This window comes from Pelmatolapia mariae, linkage group LG10_11 (genome assembly GCF_036321145.2).
Source record: "Pelmatolapia mariae isolate MD_Pm_ZW linkage group LG10_11, Pm_UMD_F_2, whole genome shotgun sequence".
Taxonomy (NCBI): Eukaryota; Metazoa; Chordata; class Actinopteri; order Cichliformes; family Cichlidae; genus Pelmatolapia; species Pelmatolapia mariae.
The window spans coordinates 15,659,136-15,672,250 of NC_086236.1; the positions used below are offsets into that span (position 1 = coordinate 15,659,136).

The 13,115-nt window shown below is 40.1% G+C and overlaps 1 protein-coding gene across 1 annotated transcript; it reads left to right on the forward strand.

Moving 5' to 3' along the window:
* The first annotated feature begins 5,118 nt into the window (after positions 1–5,118).
* Positions 5,119–12,169, forward strand: asl (argininosuccinate lyase). Its single transcript, XM_063488274.1, has 16 exons — positions 5,119–5,244; positions 5,460–5,654; positions 6,069–6,152; positions 6,898–6,954; positions 7,038–7,135; positions 7,236–7,313; positions 7,407–7,484; positions 7,562–7,614; positions 7,735–7,797; positions 7,907–8,021; positions 9,078–9,162; positions 9,899–9,958; positions 10,051–10,134; positions 10,637–10,717; positions 11,526–11,632; positions 11,787–12,169. Exons 1-16 carry the CDS (start codon positions 5,230–5,232, stop codon positions 11,929–11,931), a joined length of 1,398 nt encoding a protein of 465 aa, XP_063344344.1. The 5' UTR covers positions 5,119–5,229; the 3' UTR covers positions 11,932–12,169.
* Positions 12,170–13,115: the final 946 nt, after the last annotated feature.

Sequence of the window (13,115 nt, forward strand, 5' to 3'; positions counted from 1 at the left end):
TGATCAGCACTGAGCTTTAACAAAGTCTAGTCAGTCCCTGACACTTGAGGAATGTAATGAATACCAACACAGCTATCAGGCTATCTTTCTCCTCCAATCTTTCATGAGAGAAAGTGACAGCAACCTGTAAATAAGCCAGCCTTTATTATTACAGAAGTCTTTAATAATATGGGCATTTCTAAGGACAAACTTGCCAAACAGGAGAAAACCACTTCCATGTGGTTTCCCATTTATTCTCACTTGACCAACAGAATGACTGAGTTACTGAGTTTATTCATTGTTTTCACATCTTGACATTTTTAGCACTGTGCCCAATCTATGGGCTCAAATTGTGGTCATAAATATTTTGTACTTGTAAATCAGGATTTGTATGTGTAAAAAAAGAATTTGTGTGTGTGTGTAAAAAAAGTTTTGTGTGTGGACTTAGCCAAAAAATACATGTGAAACTCTGCACTCAAGTTTCAACTTACAAGTATGAATTTTGACCCCATTTTTCTTCCTTTCATCTGATTGGTCAATGTCATGTCAATCACAAATTTAACAATCCAATCAGAGAACAGATGGGTTTGGCTATTGGAGGGGTGCTTTATGGAGCTTCAGGTACTGAGGGAATAAATGCCCTTTTACATGCCATCCCAGCATTTTCCTTCATCACCATGAAGGAAAACAGTGTGTGGTGGTCTGAGTTTGGTGATTTTTGTGTCACAGGATTATGTGCTTAATACAGGGACCTCCAGAGCCTTTTCCACAGCACTGCGGACCTCGAGGGGGGGCAGTGTTGTGGAAATGACAGTCTTCACTAGCGGGGATAGTTACAAAGCTTTCTTCGTTATGAATTAGTGATTCATGTTTTTATTGAACATTTGAAGATAAAAAAAAAAAAAAAAAAAAACTCTTGTACAGGACATAAAGTCAGAGATAGAAACAACAAGGAGCAGGTGCATCTAGCACAGGTGGAGCTGCTGCAAAAACCCACAGAGCTCAGCAGCCAGTGCAACAAATTCTGGATCCTTGGCTTTTGGTTAGCAGTTAGCATTAGCAGCACATGCTGCATCTGATGTGAAAGGACCTTTATGCTGCGCACTGTGACTCACAGCAATGGTCCCGGGTCAGCCCTGACTTTGTGTTAAACAAATCCTAAAGTAATAATGGTATTTCTAACCACTGATATAACACAACTTTATCCTTTCAACAGCTACTGAAAGTAAGGGGACCTAGCTTCTATTGGATATTTATATAGAGATCCTCCATCTTCAAACTGTATTACCCTTCAAGGACCTGCAGTTCAAAAAAGCGCCCCTCTGATTGCCAAACCCATCTGTTTTCTGATTGGATTGTTAAATTTGTGATTGACGTGTCATTGACCAATGAGATGAAAGGAAGAAAAATAGGGTCAAAATTCATACTTGTACCTTGAAACTTGAGTGCAGAGTTTCACACTTAGTTTTTTGGCTAAGTCCACACACAAATCTTTTTTACGCACACACAAATTCTTTTTACACATACAAATCCTGATTTACAAGTACAAAATATTTATGACCACAATTTGAGCCCACACCAATCTCCAGACGGAAAAGATTCTGGATACCAGAAACCTTAGGTACTTGAGCTTTGTCTTTTACCAAATTGCTAAACTGTGCAAACAAAAAAAAAAACGGCAGCTTTGCTGAATCACCTTGTTGGTTCTCTAGAGTCATATTTCCACAGAGATCTGGTTTCATTTCGACTGTGTTAGTCTGCTGTGAAAACATCTCATTCCCACCAGTCTGAGATTCACTCTGCAGCACATAAGCGTCATCAAGACTGCCAAGGTGACTGGCTGGTGGATCGGACTTGTCGAGGAATGTGACTTTGAAAGTTTAACCATTGTGATCGTCGACTAAAATGCACACCTGTTTCTACTTCAGTGCTTATGTTACAGAGCACACAGTTCTTAGTGAATATTGTACTGAGAAAATGACCATGTCTTTGTAGAGCTTTACTGTTTCATCTTCTCATGCTTAAACAGTAAGTTCCAGTATTTCTCTCTCTTTTTTTTTGAAGCTCTTGAAATAAAGCTAATCCTACATTAAGTTTATAAAGCTCTAAATAGGCTACGAAAAAGAGACAAAAAAAGGGGACCTTTAATTACAGTTAAAAACAAATTAAAACAATAATGTGACTTGCATGATTACCAAGCAAAAAACAAGCACCAAAAGCTAGCAGCTAAATTGTTAAAACAAAGAGTAGGAGAGTAATAAGTGCACACCGAATACACTCGATGGGAGATGAGGCACTCTGTTTAGGACCCTTCTCTTCAGGACCCTTCTCTCCATCTGGCATAAAGGATTGTGCCTAAAACAGGAAAAGAAAAATCACAGTAGCCCCAATGAGGGCGATTATAACAATAACAAACAGAAAATCACAAACGCACAAACACACCTACGCACACGCACACACAGACCTACGCACACCCACGCACACACAGACCTACACCTACTCACACACCTACACCTACTCACACACCTACTCACACACCTACACCTACTCACACACCTACTCACACACCTACGCACAAACACACACCTACTCACACACCTACGCACAAACACACACCTACTCACACACCTACGCACAAACACACACCTACTCACACACCTACGCACAAACACACACCTACTCACACACCTACGCACAAACACACACCTACTCACACACCTACGCACAAACACACCTACTCACACACCTACGCACAAACACACCTACTCACACACCTACACACACACCTACACACACACCTTCACACACACCTTCACACACACCTTCACACACACCTACACACACACACACCTACACACACACACACCTACACACACACACACCTACACACACCTACACACACACACACCTACACACACACACACCTACACCTACACACACACTCACACACCTACACACACACACTCACACACCTACACACACACACTCACACACCTACACACACACACTCACACACCTACACACACACACTCACCCACCTACACACACACACCTACACACACTCACACACCTACACACACTCACACACCTACACACACTCACACACCTACACACACACACACTCACACATCTACACACACCTACACACATCTACACACACCTACACACATCTACACACACCTACACACACTCCTACACACACTCACACATCTACACACACTCACGCACACAAACTTACACCTACGTACACACGCACGTACACGCACGCGCACACACGCGCCCCCGCGCGAGCCGGCCAAGGATAAGCAGAAGAAAATGGAACTAACGTGAAGCGCTGCTATCAATTTCGATATAAATGAAGACAAAACTAAACACCAGTAACGTTTGCAGGGTTACTGAAGTTGGACAAGCTGGTAAATAATGTGCTACGTGGTGGCTAGAAACAGAGCTGCAATCGCATGGCAGGAAACGGACCAAACTATAGTCAGGAGAGCAGACGGGAGAGCATCAATCTATAACACGAGTTTAATCAATTTAATGTACTGCTACATGGGATGGGCTGTAGTTAAGGTTTAAAAACAGAGCTTTAAAACGTGCTGCCGATGAATTGTGCTTAAAAAATAAAACAAAACCAGAAACAATATTAAAAAATAAACAAAAACGAGAGGCCGACAGTGATCACCGTTCTTTAAGAAAAAGAAGAAGAAAAAGCCTCAAGAAAAAAGCACTTGGGGCACCCATCAGGAAAAGGGCGGGTGCTCAATTTTTATTCGAGGTTAGTAGAATCTATAGTTTTCACTGGTAGTTAATGCTTAGACGCTGGCACTGATTAGAAACCTGCTGACATATCAGCATATGTGTAGGGACAGCTGTAGACACGATCACGGGCGCCTGATATCGGTCACAAATTTGACAAGCTGAACGCATTGTGTACTGTACAGGAGACACCGCACGAGACTGATTGACAATCAGGACGCGCACACAACGCGCTGTATAACAAACAAACAAACAGAAAAATATATACAAAATTGCACCAAAAAAAAAATTAGCGTGATTTCGCGATTACGCTAACAATATCAGCGGTAGATCGCCACTAAATGCCCAAGAGTTATAAAAACCTAATCCCGGCGACCCGAGCACGTATTATGAAGCCAAAGCTTTTGTCGAGAAAAGGGAGTTTAAGGTAACTTTTTAAAAAAAAAAAATTTAACTTACCTCAAGACAGGAAAACAGCAGCGTCCAACTCTACACTCTTCGGCGTATTAAATTGAACTGCTCGCTGCTGTCACAAACACGCCTAGTCATGTTGAAACTTCGCGCCTTTTCGCCTGTTTCCTGTTCCACAGGCAAGAAAAACACAGAACGCCATCTAGTGTACTGGAGTGTCCAACACATAACAAAGAGAAGGACAGGACAACTGAACGGAATCCCTTTATTGTCATTGTACACAGCACAATACACAATACACAATACAAACACACTAAAATAAACAAAATAACACAAAGATTAAAAAAAAATCCTATGAAAGATCTGAAAACAACAAAAAGGAATCAAAGTCGCAAAAGCAACGCAGATAAATGTTAAATATATGGTTGTGTTTGCTATCAGCAGTCAGTGCAACTTAAATAGTTTCCAGTAGACATGTTCAAAATATGTGTACTTGTCTCCTTAAGAAGTATTCATCTTCATTAAAACGTTTTTGGTTTTAATTTTCTTACAAATCCAACATGCATCTTTGTTCAGTGCTGATAGAGTGATAATTAATCCACCATCACTGCAAACATTTCTGTGTTAATCGTTGGTTTAGTTTAGCAAAATATATAACTTTGGAGGTCTTTCCAAAGAGTTAAATGTTCAACCATGAAAAACATAAGATATACTCCCTCGCAAAAGTGTTGTAAAAAGTTAAAAATTGTCATCAACATTTAGGATTTAATTAATATATATTACAGACAATTTCCAAGATACCATGTTTGAAATCAAGAGTACAACATTTTAATAATAATAATAAAAAAAGACGTTTCCCAACGGAACGACGTCCACTCTGCTGACTGCACACCTGTTGCGTTGCAACGGAGCCCTTAACGTAGCAAGACGCCGGGACGTCTCCTCTGACGTTTTTTAAAGCGACACCAACCGCTTCAGTGGCAGCAGCCTCGTTCTCGCCAGACGTCCGAGCGATTCAGCGTTAATTCAGCTAAGCTACAACACCAACATTAAATCGCTACAGACGCCTACCGTCAGTTAAACATGACCAGTACAGAGGTAAGCGTGCAAACGACGTACGGCCATTGGCGCGTTTGTTGTTTTAACACCCAGCTGGACACTTAACAACAAAAGCAAGCTGTCAAACTGGGGTCTCTTCTCCATTGAGGGCACATTAGCTAACAATAAACCAACCAAAGCCATGGAGTTTTAGTTGTAAAGTTAATGTTTTAACCTATTGGAATGTTTTTTCTTGTTACCCTTTTCTTTCTCAGGGAAGTAAACTCTGGGGAGGTCGATTTGTTGGAGACACAGACCCTATTATGGAGAAGTTCAATGCCTCAATCGCTTATGACCAGAGGATGTGGGATGCAGACATCCGTGGGAGCAAAGCTTATGTTAAAGCTCTGGAGAGGGCAAAGCTTGTCAGCACGGACGAAATGGAGCAAATCTTACACGGGATGGATCAGGTGAAGTCACAACATAAACCGCAACTAAGAAAGATAGTTCAGGAGCAACCACAGGCTTGCAGTAGCAGAAAATCACTTGAATGGTTATGTGTATCACTGCCTTCCCTTTGGCTGGTTAATAGATGACAGCTGAAAATGTGCCATGGTGCAGGATTCCTCTACTGAGTGTGAGCTGCACAATGGTGTCATCATGTGACATGTGTCAGCTGCTAAACAGCCTTAGTTCTTCTTTCATGCAGCTCATTTTTAGGGTGCCCTCTCTGTCCTGAGGTTCTGCTTTATTGGTGCGATTGTCATTATGTAACCAGAACTGACATTTGCTATACTCATGCACAGTTACTGAAAACTTTCTATGTATTAATATATTTTATTTACGGATTATATTTTAAAATTATTCCTCATTTGTTTCTGCAGATTTCTGATGAGTGGTCTAGAGGCGTTTTTGTCATCAAACCCGGAGATGAAGATATTCATACTGCCAATGAGCGCAGACTAAAGGTGAGTTATGGCTTGTAGAATGTCTTTTTTCCTTTTGTTTTCACAACAACACTCAGCTCAATATACTTTATATCATAAGGTAAAGACTCTACAACATTACAAAGAAAAGTGCAGTGAACAGAGTTCGACTTATGAGGTAGTGCTTGGTGACAGTGGCAGAGACCTCCAACAGGACCAGACTCAGCAAGGCACAGCCATATGAGATGACTGGTTGGGGTTAGAGGAGAAAGGATAAAGGGAAGAGGAGCATAGTGGAAGTAGAAAAGTATTTTTTAAAATATACAGGTTCACAGTGTTCTAATTGTTGAATTAATCCTACCAAAAAGTGCTGCATGGTGCAGCAGAAGCTTGATAGAGCTTATTCCACATCAGTATTTTCCAGAAAACAATGAAAATTAAATTTATAAGCTCTACTGTTGATTTTAGTAGAACAATAAATGTGTGTGCTACCACTGCTGAAAACAATAAAAAAATGCATACACATATATTGGATTCAGATACTGGTTATCGCTCCTGATGGCTGTTGCGATTTCTATTAGACGAGAGTAAGATTCTGTAAAATAGCTTTGGTCTCACCCTGATGTGTGGAGGATTTAGAGGGAAAAAACTGCCAACGATAAAATGTAATTTGAGTGTTTTATTGTTTCAGTTTTGGGCTATAAAACACTGATCTCCTCCTCCGTTGAGGGCTTGGTGATCGCTGTGGTGACAGATGTCATAGTCGTGTGGCTACATGTTTTCTCAGGAGCTGATTGGTGCACCTGCAGGGAAGCTGCACACAGGCAGGAGCAGGAATGACCAGGTCTGTGTTTGTGATATTAAAACTGTAATGATATAACTGTTACAGAATAGAAAAGGTTAAAATATTGTGTTTTGATTGATCAGGTGGTGACTGACATGAGGTTGTGGCTGCGAAGCGCAATCTCAACCCTTACGGACAACGCGCTTCAGTTGATAACTACCATGGTGGAGCGGGCGGCAGCGTGAGACAAACACACGCTGGCATACGTAAACATATGCTCTGCTGTAACCTTGCAGTTTTAAAAAAAATGATATTTTCCGTCACTTTTTTCTGAAACTCAGAGAAATTGAAGTCCTTTTTCCTGGTTACACCCACATGCAGAGGGCACAGCCAATCAGATGGAGCCACTGGATTCTGAGGTAATCTTCCTGTACTGACATATTTGCACTTTTCCCATCTTTCATATGAGACAGTGTGGTGTTCACGTCAGTCTCGTGCATCTCTGTCTCCAGCCACGCTGTTGCCCTCAGCAGAGATGTGGAGCGGCTTCAGGAGCTCAAGAAAAGAGTTAACGTTTTACCTCTCGGCAGGTACGCCCTGAACGCGCTCGTGTGTGACTTTCATTTTGGTCTCACAGATATGATAAAATGAATCCTGTTGTTTTCAGTGGCGCCATTGCTGGGACTCCATTCAACATCGACAGAGAGCTCCTGCAGAGAGGTCAGGCCAATTGGCTTTTTGTTACCGATGTCTTTTTGTCATTTAACTGTTGTTTTTTTATAAAATATGAATTCGAAAATGAGCAGAAATTATAACATTTGCTGTCCTCTGGATCTGTAGAGCTGGGGTTTGATAGCATCAGTCTAAACAGCATGGATGCCACAGGCCAAAGAGACTTTGTTGGTATGTAAACTGTACACACCAGTAAGCTTTCAGACTAACATGGATCCAAGGAGTGAAAAACATGAACTCTACTCTGAGTCCTTTCATGTTCACTTGTCTGTTTATTTAGCTGAGTTCTTGTTCTGGGCTTCATTGTGTTTGACCCATCTCAGTAAGATGGCCGAGGACCTGATACTGTACAGCACAAAAGAGTTCTCCTTCATCAAGCTCTCTGATGCCTACAGGTCGGTTCATGCTTTTATTTTGCAGTTCTTTAGCAAGATTTGTGACATTGTGCATGAACTTCAATAATAGATGAAACATCACTTTCATATAAAATCAGTGTATGTAAAGATCTGTGATTTACATATTGGAAAAAAATTACTGGCACATAAGAGGAGAGCTGTTCAGGAGTTTATTTACTTCATGAAAGTTTCTTATTACATATTTTATGGGTAGTTTCAAGCAAATTAAATCAATAATCAGTGTAAAACTAATAATTCAATTAAACAATCTAAATCAACAACAAACAAAGAAACTGCAATAATTTTAATCTACACATCCAATCACAGTTAGACAGAGATCGGAATGCTGCAGCAAGCAAAGGAAAAGGACTGAGTGGGGAAAAAGTAACCCAAGCCCCGTAGTTCAAATGTGGCTAACGTGAGTTGAAGCCAGGTTCTTCCAAGGGGCCATTTCCCCTGACTTATTCCTGTTTCCTTTATTTACATTTTCTAAATGAATGAGAAAATAAAACAAGCACTCTAGAAACTGTAGAGCAGGGGTGTCGAACTCCAGGTCTCGAGAGCCGGCGTCCTGCAGGTTTTAGATCTCACCCTGGGTCACCACACCTGAATCAAATGATTAGTTCATTACCAGGCCTCTGGAGAACTTCAAGACATGTTGAGGAGGTCATTTAGCCATTTAAATCAGCTGTGTTGGATCAAGGGCACATATAAAACCTCCAGGACACCGGTCCTCGAGGCCTGGAGTTCGACACCTGTGCTGTAGAGGTTTGACAGTTCACTGGATTTCTGTGAGCATAATCTTGGTATTCAATCTATAATAAAACTGAGCCTAAAAGTGTACATCTCATCATTCAACATTTACAGCACCCAAAGTGCAAAGGCTGCAGTCACAAAGCTGTGTTAGAAGTTAATAAAGTGAAATGAGAAGTTATGTTTGAATCATTATTTTCTCTGTAGTTGTGTCCATTTAGCACTGATCTCTCTGCTATGACCTACTGTATTTTATTCTGCATTTTCATTGCCTTTCATGTATATTTGTGTGTCTGTGTGTAGCACAGGCAGCAGTCTGATGCCCCAGAAAAAAAATGCTGACAGTTTGGAGCTGATCAGGAGTAAAGCAGGCCGTGCCTTTGGCAGGGTAAGACTGAAGGGTTGGCTTTAATGCTGTCTTTCTACGCATGTCAGTAGCTCACACTTGCAATTTTATTTTGCCAGATAACTAAAAATATGTATAATATAGAAACACCAATGATGCTACAATAACTCTTTTCAATATCTTGGTATAGCTGTAATGTGCTGTGTGAGATCACTTCCATTAGTTCAAGTGTAGACCCTAAATCCTGCTTCTTCCTGTTGTAAATAGTTGATTCTTTGCTTTCATATTTTAACTTCTTAAAAAAGGGTCGATATGTTTAAAAGTGGAACTAACTGTAGATTTTTCTCTCTGGAGAACAGCTTGTTTTTCCTCTGCAGTACCAGCGCCCTCATGTGTCCTAAAGCAGTCACTAGTTTTCTGTCACTAGAATCACAGTTGGCTGGCTTCAGTATAAAAGTACAGCGACAAACTGGAGAAAAACACAGATTAATAAATAGTCTATTTTCTAATAATTTAATATGTTATTATAGTGATACAATAGATCCTCCATAATTTATCATCAACAGAGCTCTGTATGATGAAACCTGGGAACAGGAGGCAGAGGCTCATCAGTGCGGAGGGTGATAATAGTTTTATTGTAGTTTTCTGCCTCGCAGCTACAACAGTTTCACCTTTCATGAGCATTCAAACGTGCTGTGCTCTCATAATCTTTACTGCTTTCATTCTTTACTCGCTGCAGTTTTCTCACAAAACTCTTCCTGTGATTTTTGTATTTCAGTGTGCGGGCTTCATGATGACGCTGAAGAGCCTACCGAGCACGTACAACAAGGACCTACAGGTATGAAAGTCTGTCTTCACGTGGTTTCACTTGGAAGGAAGTCAAGTTTCTCCTAATATCCAGCTCTCTTTATCACTGTGCTCACCTTTCAGGAGGATAAGGAGGCCATGTTTGACTGCTATGATAATGTTCAGGCTGTGCTGCAGGTGACCACTGGAGTCATGTCAACTCTGAAGGTCAGACAATCAGTTCACTGCTGTTTCCTTTGAAAAATAAACCCAATACATTTCTTGGTTTGTAGATGGTAATTGATTTCCATAAAGACTATGTTAAAAAGTTAATATGGAAACAGTAACTCCTGTGTGGTTAATGAGATGCTTCACTTAAAGCTGAATCATTTCCACACTTCAGTGACATCGTAGCAGTTTGAGCCGCAGTGTTTGTATGCAGAGGTGGATTATGAGAATTGCATCGCTGTCAGTCATCTTCCAGCATTAAACATTTTATTACAAGCACTGCTGAGGATTTGACAGACGATTCTCTGTGGAGACGAGCAAACGACATTAACGTAGAAAGATTTTGTAGGGTTTTAGGTTCTGGCTCCATAAATTCAAGGCTGGAAGTTGAGACAGTTTTCCAAACAAGGAGAGGAATTTCAGTTTTTCTTCAGCCTTTTTTCAGTGTACAAATAATCTTGCAAACGTTGAGGGTGTCCTTTAATTTTTGCTTATGTTTTAGATCAATCAGACTGTAATGGAAGCTGCTCTCAGTCCTGACATGCTGGCTACTGATCTGGCCTACTACCTTGTGAGGAAGGGGGTGAGTAGATCATATATCCTTAACATCTACATAATATAATATTATAACTATTACATGATGTTATAGATATTCAGGATATGAAATTAATCTATATTATTATTTTTTTAAATTTCAATTACAATTTTGTCTTGCAGATATTTTTAGAACAACATAACAAATTACTGAGTATCAGTTTTGTACTAATTTTCTAGTTGTTGTTGCCTCTTGAACTAACCTCCCTCACGCTGTGGCAGGTTTAGTTCATTTCAGATGTATTTAGTTTTAAGTTCTTCAGTTGAATTAGTATTAAAGTTCAAGGTAATCATGTTACTTAAAAGTTAAACTTCAGTATTTGCAGTGAAATCAAGTTAAATATTTGTGATCTCTGTATCAACTAGAATAATTTAGATTTCTAATGATTTTTGCCATACTTGAACAGATGTAATGCAGTTGTGTACAATATTCGAGGAAGTAATTACAAAGAAATGATTTCAAATGATGTCTACAGTTTGTATAGGAATTCAAACACTCTTCAGAGCCTTTATTAGGATACAAGTTTATTAGTCCTAGTAACTAGTCCTAGGTAAACTAGAGTCTCTGGGTAGTGGTTTATCTAACAAGTGAAAGCTACCCAGTTTGATCCTGGAAGGAGACATAAATCTGTCAGCAAGGGTATCCAGTATTAAATCTTCCAAATCAAATGGTCTGTTTTGTCATTCCTTTTTTTTTTTTTTTTTTTTTTTTTTTAATATGAGTTTATTTGCATGAATTTTTCACTGCAAAATACTTTGTGTGTTACAGTGTAGCTCTGTGTTATTGTGTGTTGCAGGTACCATTCAGAGAGGCCCATGGTCTCTCTGGCAAAGCTGTGTTTACAGCTGAATCCAAAAACATTGCCCTAAATCAGCTCACTGTGGAAGATCTCACTGCTATAAGGTGGCTTTCGTCTTCTCACACACACAGACTTTTAAACTAAAAGCCTAAAACCTTCCAAATGAATCGTTTTCTCTTCCTTTGATTTCTGTCATGTTTTTCATACCATAATTTTAAACTCCTCTTTCTTTTCTCTTTGTCTGCTCTGTACCTTCAGCCCTCTGTTTGGAAGTGACGTGTCCTCAGTGTGGGACTACAGGAGCAGTGTGGAGCAGTACAGCGCCCCTGGAGGCACAGCTAAGAGTAGCGTCGCTGCACAGGTGGAGCATCTCAGGAACTGGCTGAAGAAACACGCACAGTGACCTCTCGGTGTCACTCGGTGTAACCTTTAGAATCAGATTTGCAGAGCGAGGTTGAAGTGAAATCTTTATACTTTGAGAACCACATTGCCTCCCAAACATTTCATTCTTCTCTCTTTAATATGGAGTGCCATTTCGATCCTGTGCAAACATGTGATGTTTGTCATTGATTGTGTACAAACTGTAAACTGACCAGTTTTAAATACCCGAAAAGAAAATAAATAGTGCCATGACAGGTTGATTAAGTCTGATTGATTTCCACCACAAAAACATCTGATGTGATTTACTTTACTGTCTAGCCAGGCTAAAGACACACACAGCCTATTTTACTGCACAGACAAGAACGTGTATTTATTTATGTCACATAAGTGGATCCAACATTACTTTATGGCAGGTTTAGGCAGGATTCACACCTGCGCTGACAATTGAGAGAATCTCTGAGGTGCCTGTTTATTTAAATGCTCCAGTGTGGCCGTTAACCAGGAAGTCATGTAATGCAAGCATGGTTTCCTGTTGTATAGGAACAAAGTTACTAACAGTCGGCTATGATAGACACAACTGACTGGGGCAGAATGAACTGCAAAGCAGATTTATTTCCATGGTGCTTAAAACAGTCAGTTTCATTCATTTTAAACTGCTCTAATTGAATCTGTAGAAATCCAAATTGGTGAATACTCAATATAAAATCAGTCTCACTCACAGTACCTTAAGGGTTCAGATAAATCCACTGACGTCAGCTGTTAGTTTACGGATTGTGAAGTTTTGGCTTTGGATTTTGCACATCATAAGAAGTCAAGAACAAGTTATTACTCTGGCAGAGGATTAATAATAATGTATACTTCATTGATCCCCGTGGGGAAATTACTCTCTCTGCATTTGACCCATTCACTCTGTGAAGCAGTGGGCAGCCACTAAGCAGGCACACTGGGGATCAATGTGTAGGGACAGTACCTTGCTAAGTGGTACCTCAGGGTAGCCGTTCAGTGGATTCGAACCCCCAACCTTCCGATCATGGGGCGACCACTCTACCTACTGCTCATTGGATTGCTGGAGGATTACTGGAGTTTAGATCTTAATTAAAACATGTACAGGTACATTTATGAGATGCCTTAATTACCAAATACTTTGTTAAACTCTCTAAACAACAAAGATACAAATATATACATGAAAAGCAAAGACAAAGATAG